We start from the raw sequence: 15,648 nt of genomic DNA, 5'->3' as shown, positions 1-15,648 counted from the left end.
TGTGGAGTTTAGTTTTAAAAGATGTAACTTTATTTTAACCTTTTTTATAAGTACAAAATATTATTTGTATTTATGATTTAGAAAATCATTTTGTGTCAGTTGGCACTTGAAAAATTTATAGTTTTGGCTATTGGCATGCGAAGCAAATTTGAGAATCTCAATACAAAGTGAGGACCAAGCTTTCATAAGTGACTATGATAAAGCATCCATAAGTTGTGGTAATAGAGCTTCCATGACGGCTAATCTTCAATGAGCAATAGCATTGAAGCTTCTGTGAGCGAAGCATCCATAGCTTGTGGTAATGACGTTTCCATGACGGTTAATCTTCAATGAGCAATAGCATTGAAGCTTCTGTGAGCGACCAAGATGAAGCTTTGCAAGTGACAGTGAGGGCTAGAATTTCGTGAGCAATTACAAAGGCTAGGCTTTTGTAGTCTAGCTTCGCTAGTGACCAATGTTGGAATTTTTGTCCCCTTTTGCATTTATGCAGTTAAGTTTTTTGATGAGTTGGGCAAAGGGTTTAAGTTAGATTTGTCAATTTATTTAATATACATGTGAAGTTGTGCAAGATCTACCATGTATACAATTGACTTGGCATGCCCAAGGTGATTGATGGCTCGAGGTCTATAAAAATCAAAGGATAACATAGGGATTATCCGTGGAGATCAGAGGATGGTGTGGCCATTTGAAAGACTGCAAGATGAGGTCTATGGAGATTGGAGAAGGATGTCGTGAACATTTGAGGGATTTCTAAACAAGGTCCATGGAGATCGGAGAAGGATGACACAAGCATCTAAGGGACCGTGGGATAAGGAGCATCAGAGCAGTGCAAAGTTGAAGGAAGAACTACATAAGCGAAGGCATGAAGGATGACACAAAAAGAGGAGCTGAAAGCTCAGTGCATCTGAAAGATGAGTAACTTAATGTGAGAAGACTTCAAGACTTGGAAAGATTCCACGAGAAATGTGAGTGAGTGACTTGTGAACATGGGACAAGGATAGATGACAATTTAAGTAGACTCAACCATAGATATAATCGAAGTCAGAGTTGTTAGTAGACTGATGATTGGAGATTAGTTAAAATGTGACGAAAAAACTTTTCAAAATATTGTAGTTTGCCAAGTGACGGGAAATGAGTCAATTAATGGCTAAGTCAACTAATGATCCAATTAGTTGACTAATATACTAAAACTCCAAATTGATTTGTTTGGGGTACTGTGGTTGAAATAGTTGACTAGTTGGCTCATCATTCGACAAACTTATATAATGTTTGCTAGTTGACTGAACAATCTTAGGATAGGACAGTCGATTGAGACTTTAGGATTGATTCAAATAGGGTCGAAGATAGAAAAGTAACGATAGGATTCGAATAAGATGTTGGAGTCAACTAATGGCTACCACATCAGCATGACAGTAGACAAGTTTAAATTCAATAAGAAGGCTATAAAAGGAGCCGAGGTAGAGCGAAAGTAACAATTCTCTATTTTCTAGCATAAAATTGTTGTTTCATTGTCAAGCTTCTTGTATTTATTTCTTCTTATATTTTGAAAATCCTATACCCTAATATTTAAGATGTTTTTCCACCTTCAGTGCTTAACTGAGGAGGAGAAAGAAAGATAGTGACATTTGAGAGTGATCCACTTGAAGCATCATAGGCCATGGATGAACCTTGGGAGGTTGTCGAACCATGTTAAATCATTGCATATATGTGTGCTTTTATTGTGTTCTTTACTTTCCATTGTTTATTTTTCTATAGAACACTAACATCGCGGAGTATTCACCACATCCACCACATCGGCATCAGATCCAACAACCAGGATTGACCTTCCATGAGCAACTGTGATGAAGCTTCCATCAGCAACCGAGATCAAACTTTCTTTGTGTGTGTGTGTTAGGGGGGGAGGAGGAGGAGGGGGGGGGGGGGGGGGGGGGGGTGGTGGAGGGGAGAAGAGGGAGTCTTCTGTTTTCCTCCTATAGGTCTTCTTGCTTTTCTCTTCTATGTGGTCAGCACCACATGACGTTATGCCCAACACAACATCTGCACCGCATCATAGTTGGGGACCAAATCCTAGCTTGAAACTATATTTCAAACCATGATCAGATCAGATCAAATTGCCATGTTTTTTTTTTAATTCATATTTTATGATACAGGATTATTTTACAACCGATATGGGAATTATATTGATGCACTGTACTAGTCGAACTGTTATTCTTACCAATTTGAAAAAACATGTAATATTTATGCAAAAAATCATAAATTAATGGGCAACATTAACAATCTTTTAGGAAGCATAATCATCATGTAATTTCTCAACTCATCAAATTCCTCACTCTTCATATTGAGCAATTCTTTTTATTCATTCTAATGCAGGAAACATATGAATATTGCTTATACTTGATATAACTCTCTTGCTTGTAAGGCTTTTGCAACCATGCAGTTTTGTTCCAAACCATCGACAAAATATCTTTATGATTATCACATTTTTTAGTTAATTGATCTCTTCCCTTCCCATTTTATCAATTTTTTATATATGGATTAATCTAGAGATAAACTTGACAGGTCAGCTTCTCCTTTAATCGATTCCTATGGACATTAAATCAGATTGAAATAATAAATCGGCTTGTTACAGATGTGCCAGTTGAAGATCAGCAAAATACATGAAGTAAATGAAACCATATGTACTAATCCCTAAAAACAACAAAAATGAGAAAGAAAATACAACAAAACTGAGAGAGGTAAATTATGTGAAGGCGGAGGTTGTGAAAAAGGGATTAATAGGACAAAGTGAGGATATAGATAGTTAGTGAACTTTTGGCCCAGTATAATCCATCCAAGTATGCAATAGAAAGTTGTTTTGGAAATAAAGCAGTGTTCATCTTTTTAGCAATACATACATGAGTTGAATCAATTAGAGTGGAAGCATTAGAGGTAAATCAAACAAAACTCTAGTTAATATAATATAAAAGAATTAAATTGATTTTGAAGATTAATAGCTTTCCATAGAGCTCTGTTGAAGGATAATATCCCTGGAGCCTTGCATGGTTGGATGATTATGATGTTGGTAACCCTTATGGCTTGTTGTTATCCATAAGTTTCTTTCTGCTTCTTCTTATTGTGACAATGAATGTTTGCACACATTCCTACAGCCCTTCTGATGAGAAGTTCGTCCTTAAGATTTGCTGAAGCCTTTTATTTTCCAGGTATAATCAGGAAAACGAGGACGGTCATGGAATGCTTGCACCGGTTTTGCAGGGCGTGCATTGACAAATCAATGCTGCTTGGGTATGCTGCAAACAATATTTGCCTTTTGAGCTTATACTGGAGTAAAATCCACTCTAACTGGTTCTGAAATAATATAACTAGCTTGGTTGTTCTTGCACTTGAACTAAGTTGCTGAGATGCTCTTATTCATTCAGGAACAATGAATGTCCAGCATGTCGTACTCATTGTGCGAGTCGGCGATCTTTAAGAGACGATCCAAATTATGATGCACTTATTGCAGCTTTGTACCCAGATATTGATAAGTATGAGGAAGAGGTAAGTGATTCTGAATTTTGTTTCTACATCAGGTACTTTATGCAGTTCCCTTTTGCTGAGAATGGCTACTTCACTCTGTCAATCCTTTGGCTTTAGGAGTTATCTTTTCACGAAGAAGAGATGTACCGGAACAAGAAGGTACATTCTTATTCGAGGAGACTAAGGGCACAATAAGTTATTAATTTTTTTAAGCTCCATACCTTTTAGTTGACATTTTTTCCCCCACAAAAGCTACAAGAATCCATAGCTGAGATATTTCGACGACAATCTGAGGCTGTTGGTAAGAGAAAGTCAACAGCAAAATCCACAGCTGCAGCTTTTGTTAGAAGATCACAGGGAAGTTATCGCAACTCTGGGAGAGGTGGTAGCTGTGGTCGTGATGCTACAGCTGCAAGCTCAGATGATGACGATGATGAAGCAAATGCAAATGATATTGTAAACAATGATTCATCTGCAGATGAGCCCTCTCCGGACAGAAGGCTCAAAAAAAGACGCAAGAGGTGGAGCACGCCACGATCCTCCCCTGCCAAAATCAATGCTGGTGCTGGCAGCGATGATAATGTTGATAACGAAGCTAACAGAGAGCACATTGGAACATCTTTGCAAGCTGGGAGCAGGGATATTCTTGCATGGGGTAAGAATGGCGCACGCAGCCAAACTAGACATGGTAATATGAGCGGCTTAAATGGTCGGATGTTCAAGGGCGGGCGAATAACCAAATTGGTGGACTATCTCCGAAGTTTAGACGACAATGACGATGAGGTACAATAACAGTAAGGACACTACCATTTTTCTTGTACCTTATGTTGTGAATTTCTCAAAAGCTATATCTTTATCTAAATTCTTTTTTCAGTTGGATGTGCATCTGACCTTGGTTCCTCTGGACAAAGAGAGAGTACCAAATTTGGAACAGCCAAATCTTTGTTGCCGACCAACATTATCAATTAGACATCTCTGTGACGTGAGTTTCTGTTTCTCCTCTCCCATTTCAATACCTGAAAAACATACTTGTGTAACTCTTGACATGGTGCGCAGTATATTGCTCTTCAGACATCAATTCCAGCTGAGGAAGTTCAGATATATACAAGAACACGGGAACGTGTAGCCTCTGCGACCAACCAATCGAGCTCCATGGATTCAGCTAGTAGCGAACTATTTTCCGGGTTGCAAAAGTTAGAAGCGCAAGAATCACTTTTAACCTTGTACAATTCCTTCCTCATCAAAGGAGAGCTGGTGAGTTATTGCAACTGACACAGTCGATTAGTTTCTCGCGATGTAACTCCACTTCTTAGTCCATTTTCACCGTTCAGGTTTTGATCTACCATATGGGAATACAAACATAGAAAGGGCTCACCAGTTCTTCATTTATTTCCTGAATTCAAGGATGTATATATTATACAAACAGCAGAAGATTTCAGGAGGATTTGGCTTCGCTCGTAGAAATTGCTTCAGGATTTCATCAAAGATGGGTGAAAGTAAGTCTCTTGTTCGTGTTCAAAAATTAACATGATCATACCGATTACGTTCCAAGGTCTTCAAAATTGTCTCATACTCTATTACAAAACATTTTCCGAGAATGATTTCGATGAGTTTTGCTATTGAATCTTTTGTGTTGTTCTTCACAGTTGTGATTTAACAAACTATGGCAGAAGAAATATGGAGTAGAGTTCGACTTTGTTGTTGTAGTTGTTTTACGAGAGATCCTTATATTTCATAGAAATTTCAGGCAAAAGGAAATGCTTTTAGAAATAATTTTAGGCAAGATTGAAGGGGAAAAATTAAGTAAACATTTGGTTTTAATACCAATCATTGTTAAGAAAATGAATATAAATTAGAAAATTTGATATTTATCTTTAACATGAAATTTATTATTCATATTTTTCTTGCGAGCTGAATTGGAATGTGAAGAATTAGTTATTGTTTGATAAGATTTAAAAGTTTTATCTATTAGAAGTTGTAGTAGTAATTTTATCCACGTCATAATTTATCCTAGTTTTAGTTTATCGATTAGTTTTTTAGATCCTATTAAATAGGAGATAAGGTTGAAACATTCTACTGTAAAAGGCCTATTTATAGGCTCTGCTTCTCTATTCGGTGAATCAAGTTTTACAAGCTTTTTGTTTTTGTCTCTTGCATTTTCTCTTGGCGCATTAACAGTGGTATCAGAGCCTTTTCCCCCTTCACTTTCCTCCTTCTCTGTTCTCTGTTCAACCTTCCTTGTTACAGTAGCTGTTGAAGCCATTCCCGCTGCCGTAGCAGATTTCCTTCAAGACAAGTAAGCGACATTTCTCCATACCATTGTTCTTACCTTGGGTGCACGAAGAGAAGAGAAGAAGGTACAGCAGCTTCAGACAAGGTAGTTTGCGCTACTGATTTCACCGGTGGTAGCAGCAGAGGGAGAAATAAGTAACTCAAAAGAAAAGACGGAGAAGGCAGGAGGTGGCAGTGGGGACAGATCCGGCCAAGAAATTGTGAATCGGAAGAGCGTCGGAGATTTCCTTACGCCGTCGTGGGTATATCTCTGATATTTCTGGATTCGATATTTTTTTCTCTCCTCATTTTGTTAAATTGCTCCTATTTTGAATTCCCTTCAATGGCATCCGAAAATAATTTTGTGCAAGCTGCGATTCCACGCTTTGATGGTCACTATGACCATTGGAGCATGTTAATGGAGAACTTCTTGAGATCCAAGGAGTATTGGCAGGTTGTTGAATCTGGAGTAGCAGAGCCAGCAGCTGGAGAAATACTGACGAGTGCACAAAAGGCGGAGTTAGATGCATTGAAGCTGAAGGATCTTAAGGCAAAGAACTATTTTTTCCAAGCCATAGATCGAGCAACCTTGGAGACAATTCTTAGCAAAGAAACATCCAAGGATATTTGGGATTGCATGAAGAAGAAGTATCAAGGGAATGCCAAGGCTAAGCGGGTGCAGCTTCAAGGTCTTCGGACAGAATTTGAGACTTTACGCATGAAGTCTGGGGAATCTGTTTCAGATTTCTTTGCAAGAACCATGACGATTGCCAACAAGATGAGGATATATGGTGAAAAGATGCAAGACGTCACCATTGTTGAGAAGATTCTTCGATCAATGACACCAAAATTTAATTTTGTTGTCTGTTCAATAGAAGAGTCAAAAGATATTGATCAACTTACAATTGATGAGTTGCAGAGTTCTTTGATGGTTCATGAACAAAAGCTCAACCAGCAAGACAAAGAGGAGCAAGCATTGAAAGTTTCAACAGAAAATCAGTCAACACAAAGAGGAGATAGAAGGCAAGGAAGAGGAAAATTTAAAGCAAGAGGAAGTAATTATCGTGATGGCCAACAACAGCATCACCAGCACCAAGAAAATCAATCTCGTGGAAGAGGAAGAGGAAGAGGAGGTAATCATTCAACAACTTATAAATATAAATCAGTAGATAAGTCCAATGTTGAATGCTATAGATGTCATAAGTATGGTCATTATCAGTCAGAATGTCGTACTAATCTGAATAAACAATATGAAGAAAGATCTAACTTTGTTGAAAAGGAAGAAGAAGTCTCTCTCCTAATGGTGTGCCATGTAAATGAAGAAACTCAGCAAAATATGTGGTATCTGGATACTGGCTGCAGCAATCACATGTGTGGAGATAAGGCGGCATTTTCTGAACTGGATGAATCATTCCGCAACACAGTCAAGTTTGGTGATAACTCTACAGTTTCTGTTATGGGAAAAGGAATGGTAACTATCCAAACCAAAAGAAATTCTTCTCATACAATATCTAATGTCCTTTTTGTCCCAGATCTAAAGACCAATCTCCTTAGTATTGGTCAGCTGCAAGAAAAAGGGTATGAGATTTCTATTAAAGATGGAGTATGTCAAATTCACGATGCAAAGATGGGTTTAATTGCTCAAGTTAACATGACAACAAATCGCATGTTCCCACTTTACTTGAACAATATCACTTATCCATGTTTTTCAGCAAAGGTGAATGATGTTTCATGGCTATGGCATTTTCGTTATGGCCATCTAAACTTTGGTGGACTGAAGACTTTGCAGCAGAAACATATGGTAACTGGACTTCCTCAAATTATTGCTCCTTCTGAAATTTGTGAAGAGTGTGTTGTTAGCAAACAACATAGAAACCATTTTCCAAAAGGAAAATCATGGAGAGCAAAGAAAGCTTTAGAGCTGGTGCATTCCGACTTGTGCGGCCCAATTAATCCATGTTCTAATGGAGGTAAGAGATATATAATCACTTTCATTGATGATTTTAGTCGGAAAACTTGGGTATATTTTTTGCAAGAAAAATCTGAAGCATTTGCAGCTTTTAAGAGCTATAAAGCACTAGTTGAGAAAGAAGCAGGCAGTCCAATCAAAGTTCTACGCACAGATCGTGGGGGAGAATATATTTCACAAGAATTTTCTAATTTTTGTGAGAATCATGGAATTAAAAGGCAACTAACTGCAGCTTATACTCCTCAACAGAATGGAGTTTGTGAGCGAAAAAACCGTACTATTTTAAATATGGTGCGAAGTCTTTTGGCAAAATGTGGTATTTCAAAAGCTTTTTGGCCTGAAGCAGTCAACTGGAGTATCCATATATTAAACAGAAGTCCTACACTTGCAGTTCAGAATATGACACCAGAAGAAGCATGGAGCAATCAAAAACCAAAGGTAGATTATTTTAGAATTTTTGGATGTATTGCTTATGCTCATATTCCAGATCAGAAGAGGATCAAGCTTGATGACAAGGGAGAAAAATGTATATTTCTTGGTGTTAGTGATCAATCAAAAGCTTATAAGCTTTATAATCCTATCACTAAGAAAATTATTATCAGCCGAGATGTGGTTTTTGAAGAAGGAAAATTTTGGCAATGGAATAACAACTTTACTGAAGAACAAATACCTACCAACTTTGATGGAATTGATGAAGAGCAGCAATCAACAACAGAAAATAACCAACAACGTTCATCAGAAAATGAAGTAGACATTCCAAGCTTGCCAACTACAGAAAGTGAAGAACTACCTCAACGCACTAGAAGAAGACCTGCTTGGATGGCAGATTACGAGGTAACTAGCATTGGTCAATCTGATGATCCACTTACATATTTTGCCCTATTTTCCGATTGTGATCCTACAGTTTTTGAAGAAGCTGTCAAGGAATCAAAATGGCGAAAGGCCATGGATGAAGAAATTAAAGCCATTGAACGGAATAATACATGGGAGTTAACTGATCTTCCAAAAGGGCATAAAACAATTGGGGTCAAGTGGATATACAAGACAAAATTAAAAGAAAATGGTGAAATTGACAAGTACAAGGCACGCTTAGTTGCAAAAGGCTACAAGCAAGAATTTGGTGTTGATTACAAAGAAGTCTTTGCACCAGTTGCAAGACTTGACACAATTAGATTGGTGATAGCATTGGCAGCACAACGATCTTGGCCTATCTTCCAATTGGATGTTAAATCAGCATTCCTGCATGGTGATCTTCAAGAAAAGGTATTTATTGATCAACCACCTGGTTATATAAAATATGGATGTGAAAATAAAGTTTATAGACTCAAAAAGGCATTATATGGACTGAAACAAGCTCCACGTGCTTGGTATAGTCGCATAGATGCATATTTTTCAAAGGAGGGGTTTAAAAAATGTCCATATGAGCATACACTTTTTACAAAGATTGAAGATGGAAGGAAAATGCTCATAGTCTGCTTATATGTGGATGATCTTATTTTTACAGGAAATGATAGTGCCATGATTACAAAATTTAAAAAATCTATGATGCTTGAATTTGATATGTCTGATCTTGGAAAGATGCATTATTTTTTGGGCATTAGAATAGTTCAATCAGCAGCTGGAATTTTTATTTCACAAAAGAAGTATGTTCAAGAAATTCTGGACAGGTTTCAAATGGAAAATTGCAACTCTGTTAACACGCCTGCTGAAGCAGGATTGAAGCTTGTTCGAAATCCTGAAGGAAGGAAGGTTGACAACACACTTTATAAGCAAATTGTTGGGAGTTTAATGTATTTAACAGCTACAAGACCTGATATTATGCATGCTGTAAGTCTTATCAGCAGATACATGGAATGTCCAAAGGAGATACATCTTCAAGCCGCCAAGAGAATTTTTAGATACTTGAAAGGAACCATTGAATATGGTTTGTTCTACAAGAAAAATGAAAAATCAGATTTAATTGGTTTTACTGACAGTGATTATGCAGGTGATCTCGATGATAGAAAAAGTACCTCGGGATATATTTTCATGATGAGTTCAGCAGCTGTTTCATGGTGTTCAAAGAAGCAACCAATTGTGACTTTATCCACAACAGAAGCAGAATTTGTAGCTGCAACAGTTTGTGCTTCTCAAGCAATTTGGCTAAAGAAAATACTTGAAGAGTTATATTTCAAGCAAGAAGGTGCTGTTAAAATTTATTGTGACAATAGTTCAGCTATTAAACTCTCTAAAAATCCCGTCATGCATGGAAGAAGCAAGCACATAGATGTCAGATTTCATTTTTTAAGGGACTTGACGAAGGATGGAGTAATTGAGTTTTACTTCTGCACAAGTGAAGATCAAATTGCTGATATTATGACCAAGCCATTGAAGTTATCTACATTTCAAAGGCTAAGGAAGCTGACTGGAGTCTGCACATTTGATAATTCTTAAACTGAATGTTTTTCAAACATTTAGTTTAAGGGAGGGTGATAAGATTTAGAAGTTTTATCTATTAGAAATTATAGTAGTAATTTTGTCCACGTCATAATTTATCCTAGTTTTAGTTTATCGATTAGCTTTAAGATCCTATTAAATAGGAGATAAGGTTGAAACCTTCTACTGTAAAAGGCCTATTTATAGGCTCAGCTTCTCTATTCGGTGAATCAAGTTTTACAAGCTTGTTTTGTTTTTGTCTCTTGCATTTTCTCTTGGCATCTTAAAATGGGTTAACAACCAAATTGATGACTTTATCTAATTCACTTCTCCAAATGTACCATCTCCATGATATCTAATCATTTGCTATTCATTTGTTCTTAGTTTACTCAATGCAAACTAAACATGCTTTTCGATAATCTAATTGTGGCCATTCGCAAGAAGAGCAAGAATTGACACATCCAATGTATCGAAGGGGAGAGAAACGAAAATAGAGGGAAAATAATAGAAATAGGAAAGGAAAAGAAAAAAAGATTTTTTTTTGGAAGAATATTAGTTAAGGGCAATTTGCCAAAATACACCACTTATAATTTAAAATTATCAAAAGGTGTGCTTATAATTATTTTTTACTTAAAAAAAACTATTTCTATTTCTAAAATATGCGATTACGTAACGCAAACTATTTCACAAAATAGCTCATGAATAGATTTTAGGGGAAACAAAATCAAGAAAGTATTTTTTTTTCTAAATCATCAAAGAGCATTCTATTTTAATTTTTTTTAATCAAAAGGACTCTCCATCGCCATGTAAAATGACATAACTTCCACCTGTATTATTTTCATTATCATCCTGTATTATTTTCATTATCATCCTGCCTATATCTCTGTTAGAATTAGTCTTTAGTGTCAATTCAGATTGAGTTGGACTCGAGTTGGACTCAAGTCAACTCAGATTGTGTGAGACTCGAGTTGGACTCAAGTCACACAAGCCAATTTGAATTTATCAAAAGATTATCATGCATGAGATGCATGATCTTCCTTAAAAGAAGAGAAAGATTATCATGCATGAGATGCATGATTTTCATTAAAAGAAGAGAAAGATCTTCATGCATGAGATGCATAGGAGTTAATAAAATATTAATTCTTTAGATCACTAAAAGTCAAAAAACCCTTCATCCTTCATATCCCATGGTGGGATATAAAAAGGGGTGTGAGACTCTTGATGAAGGGGTTGTTGGATGCTCTTGCTCTCCCTCTTCCTCTTCTCTTCCACCTTTGGCCGAACTTTGTCTTGTGGCTAGCACCACAGTTTGGTTCTTCTCCATCTCAGTGTTCGTGTGGATACCGTGGAGGCGCGAACACACTGATCGTGCTGAGATCCGTGAACCTTTGAAGGCAAGAGTTGCTGTCGGGATTGCGAAGGGCTCGCATCAAAGATAACCTCGATTCTAGTAGGTAGAATCGTTAAACGAGTATGTTTTTCGCATGGATCTTCTGGAGGGATCATGTTTTCCGCTGCGTATATGCGATTAAAATTGTTTGATGACGCATATAGATCCCTACAATCTCTTGTCAAAATCTTGAATAAGTCAGGCACATTGTAACAACTATAATATTATAATTATTACAACTACAACAATTGTGGTAACTATTATAACATAAAAAATAATCTTAAATAAAAAGGATAAAATTTTTTAGAACCTTTGAAAAATCTTTAAATGATATTTTTTTGAATCTAAAACTAGATCATTATGAATTACACCTGATAACAAATATAGATCTTTGAACAAACATCGATTTAATATATTATACATCTCGTAATTTAATCCAAAATAAAAATTATGACCATTCAAAACTTATCTACCATTCACAATTGTAATAATTACAATTTCATTCTGCTACATCACGCCCGATTCCCGATTCAAATTTAAATCAAAATGAAACGTAATTTCAAAAATAAGAATCACCCTTTTGATCTTTGCCCTAGATTTTAGATCAAAATAATTTTTTAATAAAAAATAATTTGTAAATTATCTTACATTTAGTTCTGATAAATCAAAGATTTTGACCATTATAACCTTCGTATCAAACATTAATACTTGCTTGTATCTAAAATTTCATTAAAATAAAAAAAGTCATTTACAAATATTATTTTAATAACAATAAATATCACTTGCATTCAGAATCTTCATCTACAATCCATCATTTTACATGCCAATTTTTTAAACTTACTGCAGAAAATCAAGCCAAACCAGCAAAAACACAAACTACATTTAACAAGAGAGCAGTATTTGTATAGATCTGAACATTTTTTATTTTACTTTTAGTTGAATTTAACTACAATGCAAGAAATATCATCTTTGCTCTTCCTTACAACAGCCTCTTCTGTCAAATTCTTGGCAGCTGTTTGAGGATCCTTTGCATCTTTGATGAAATCCACTGCCTCTTGGTTCGACATAACCTGACGAAAGAAAACATTAAAAAGATTTTATTCTGTCAATCTTTTGAAGGAGATGGTGTTCTTGATTCTACATAACCAATATGAAGCATATACATTATGATTAAAGTCACTGCGAATCATTTTGGTTGAGTTCATTACCTTCCATAAACCATCACTAGCCAGTATTAGCAACTCTGTATCATCGTCTACAGTTTCGTCGACAACATGGGGTTCCGAACTCAGGTGCTTCTTCAAGCTCCCATCTCCAAATGCTCTTGTCACAGCCAGCTGCCCATCCACACGCGGTACGTCTCCTGAAACAGTATAGTTATATGAATGGTTCATTCTCCTTTTAAGGATGATACAACCTTTGATTCCTAAGTAAACAAGTAATTTCTCAACCGCGAACTCTACAGCTCTTAACATCCACTCAAATGAACTTATGGTTCATGACGAAGAAATTTAGTCAGAATATATATTTTACAAAACCTATTATATCCGATCAACTGGAGATGCAGATGTAGCGCCGAACTAACAGGTTAACACTAAAAGTATTAAGAAGAGTTTATTTTAGTAACTGAACATCTAGTTTATGTCACAACACTGCTTGAGAACAAGTCTGTAATCATCAAACTAAAAGCAGCAAAATCTGAGTACTTTCCTTTTTCAGACTTCATTGTTTCATAATCTTGATTGATTCACCTTAAACGCTAGATGCATGACCGTATAATGCGTTCATGTAAACATAATTCTTCAAGTATCATCTCACATAGTGTTTTTTTCCCCTTGATCTAGTGTGTACAGTATAACTGAACAACTAAAATTATAGTAACAGAACTTACGGTTCTATACACCTCTATTCAGTGTGTAAACAACAAAAACACGCTTTGCGTCTTCTCCACATTGATTGTCATGCTTCAATTCTATCAACAATCACTCTCTCAATAAGTTTCCTTTCCTTTAGATGACGAAGAGTATATGTTAGTGATCTCTTCATTATTGCCCATTGATCTTAACAATGCTAAATTTTTGGTTACCTAATATAATCTTAATCCAGCCAAAGGTAATGGATCATGTATCTATAAAATTAATTCAGTAATTTCAGAAGCATACATCTGCAATATTTCTCAAGTAAATCTTCAACAACTAAATAAAAATAAAACACATAGTTTACCAGGAATGTTTGACACAAAACCACCCTTTTCTTCGACCATTTCTCGGTCCATGCTCGGTTCGTGATCAACAGAAAGTTGTATAGCTACACCATTCTTGGAAAGAACTGCACGTGAATCTCCAACATTCGCCACCACAAGCCTCGAACCATTGATTAATATAGCAGTAACTGCAGTGGAACCTCCTCTACCCAATTCAGCAGTTTTCTCCAATATCTTGTTGTCAGTTCTATCATAAGCTTTCCTTATTGCAGTTTCTATATCGCTGAAAAATTCAGGCTGCATGGAACATAACTTTTACGAGATGTTGGATATTTATTCCACAGGTTAATATATTGAAACTGTCTTGTTATAATCAACAAATTCGTGAAATCTCCAAATGTTATGCGCAATAACAATGAAGAAACAAATTACCTCCTTCAGTATGTTCTCAAATAGATGAGCCCGTAAGTAATCAGCAACAGAATGGCCCAAATGACCATCGAAAACTGCAAATAGACCCAATTCATTGTGATTAACTTTCTTAAATTCTGCCACTAGATAATCCTCCATTGGATGACTCGATTTCCCCTTCACCAAGTGATAGCCATGCCTGATGCTTCTTCCCGAGACTTTACACTTGCCCTTGCCGGTATCTGAGGATGACGCAAACCCGGCCTTGGCCTAAGAGAATCACATCTCCTTAATGTAAAACATACTTGCAACAACCACAACTTTAAAACCTCCGAATGAAATGAAATCATAAAAATGTTATAATGGGAAAAGTTTTCAGGTGCCACCTCATGGATCTAAATTGCCAAAATATAGTGGTAAACTATTGCCACCTCTTTTTCAAAGACACAAAACATGAATTTTAAGCCTTTTAAACAAGGTTTCAATGCTATCCTGCAGAAAAAGTTGCCTTTTCTTCAAAATCTTAATTTACAACTGTCTTCGGACTTACTACAAGCAACTAAAGAACACAATCTATCAGATTAGTATCAGCAAAGAGTCCAATCACGCTCCAATTTCCTAAAACCCAACAACCTAGATCTCCACGAAATACACACACATTCAATGAAAAAGCAGAAGAAAAAAAAAAGCTAAAAAGAGGGACACGATCAGATAAGAAATGATGCGCAAACCAAATAGGAGACCATCGATCACTGCTCTAGACAAAGCAATCAAATTTGCGAGAACCAAAAGAAGAAGAAGAAGAAAAGGAACCTTTATCTTGTGCAAGATCTCCTTCCCAGTCATTGTTGCCGGCAGCTGCTTGCCAACGCCCCCGAGCACGATTTCTTCAACAAAAAGAAGGAAAGATGGAAGCTTTGATGTGGCGAGGTCAATAAAAAATGGATCGAAGATGCGTCTCTGATCTCTAGGGCACGAGATGAGGGCGACGTGACGAAGAACCGATCGGAGGGTCGGTAAGATGGCGGTGGCCGCAATTCGTGAACACAGGTGTCCACAATCTCCGCCGACTTTGGTTCCCGTCGGATTGCCAGTTCCGGTCAAGTCACCATTCACCATTCGTATCCACACACTGTCGTACAAATTGTGGGCCCTGGCTTATCCAAATTGATGTTCTTAACCAATGAAATTCGAGTATGAACCCGAACAATATTTTTTTTTAAATAAATGATAAATTAACATTTAAAATTGAGTTTCTTGAATTAAAGAAAAATTCTTGTATATCATCAATTTGAATGAGCTTGTAAATAAGTCTACTTAAATCTATGAAAAATTCATATTTTTCATTTACTGCCCCAAATCCTGAACTATGCTTCGCCTCGTACATGCGATCTTCGTTCGTAATTTAATGGCCACTGCTGGTGTTAGTTATTGATAAAAGATTTAGCGAGCCGCGTGCTTACTTAATTCACA

General features: G+C 36.5%; 3 protein-coding genes across 4 annotated transcripts in view; 1 reads left to right on the top strand and 2 right to left on the bottom strand.

Annotated features, from left to right (window-relative positions):
* The window catches only part of LOC141826429 (uncharacterized), an 80,797-nt gene that overhangs the window by 41,908 nt on the left and 23,241 nt on the right, over positions 1–15,648 (bottom strand).
* LOC141828450 (putative E3 ubiquitin-protein ligase RING1a) lies at positions 2,710–5,180 on the top strand. 2 transcript variants are annotated; one of them, XM_074715881.1, is made up of 7 exons: positions 2,710–3,282; positions 3,417–3,537; positions 3,634–3,675; positions 3,745–4,299; positions 4,391–4,498; positions 4,573–4,770; positions 4,848–5,180. In XM_074715881.1, the coding sequence occupies exons 1-7, from the start codon at positions 3,125–3,127 to the stop codon at positions 4,878–4,880; spliced, it is 1,215 nt and encodes a 404-aa protein (XP_074571982.1). In that variant the 5' UTR covers positions 2,710–3,124; the 3' UTR covers positions 4,881–5,180. The 2 variants fall into 2 exon arrangements, with proteins under 2 accessions (XP_074571982.1, XP_074571983.1); XM_074715882.1 differs by having other exon boundaries at positions 2,712–3,282; positions 3,769–4,299.
* On the bottom strand, positions 12,319–15,243 carry LOC141828453 (putative protein phosphatase 2C 62). The gene is made up of 5 exons (XM_074715886.1): positions 14,989–15,243; positions 14,197–14,445; positions 13,785–14,061; positions 12,770–12,924; positions 12,319–12,631 (listed from the first exon to the last, which is right to left on the bottom strand). Exons 1-5 carry the CDS (start codon positions 15,019–15,021, stop codon positions 12,494–12,496), a joined length of 852 nt encoding a protein of 283 aa, XP_074571987.1. The 5' UTR covers positions 15,022–15,243; the 3' UTR covers positions 12,319–12,493.

The sequence above is a fragment of the Curcuma longa genome, chromosome 4, assembly GCF_044706935.1.
Source record: "Curcuma longa cultivar G26 ecotype Majalengka, Jawa Barat chromosome 4, ITB_CL_G26_1.1, whole genome shotgun sequence".
Lineage (NCBI taxonomy): Eukaryota > Viridiplantae > Streptophyta > Magnoliopsida > Zingiberales > Zingiberaceae > Curcuma > Curcuma longa.
Note: the sequence above shows the minus strand (reverse complement) of the source record. Positions and strands in the feature narration are given on the sequence as shown.

Coding starts and splice junctions, on each gene's coding strand:
- LOC141828450 (XM_074715881.1), top strand. CDS start 3,125: ATGTTTGCACACATTCCTACAGCCCTTCTGATGAGAAGTTCGTCCTTA. Junction 3,676..3,744: donor AGATGTACCGGAACAAGAAG/GTACATTCTTAT, acceptor CATACCTTTTAG/TTGACATTTTTTCCCCCACA. Junction 4,771..4,847: donor TCCTCATCAAAGGAGAGCTG/GTGAGTTATTGC, acceptor TTCACCGTTCAG/GTTTTGATCTACCATATGGG.
- LOC141828453 (XM_074715886.1), bottom strand. CDS start 15,021: ATGACTGGGAAGGAGATCTTGCACAAGATAAAG. Junction 14,446..14,988: donor AGATCTTGCACAAGATAAAG/GTTCCTTTTCTT, acceptor TGATTCTCTTAG/GCCAAGGCCGGGTTTGCGTC. Junction 14,062..14,196: donor TTGAGAACATACTGAAGGAG/GTAATTTGTTTC, acceptor TGTTCCATGCAG/CCTGAATTTTTCAGCGATAT.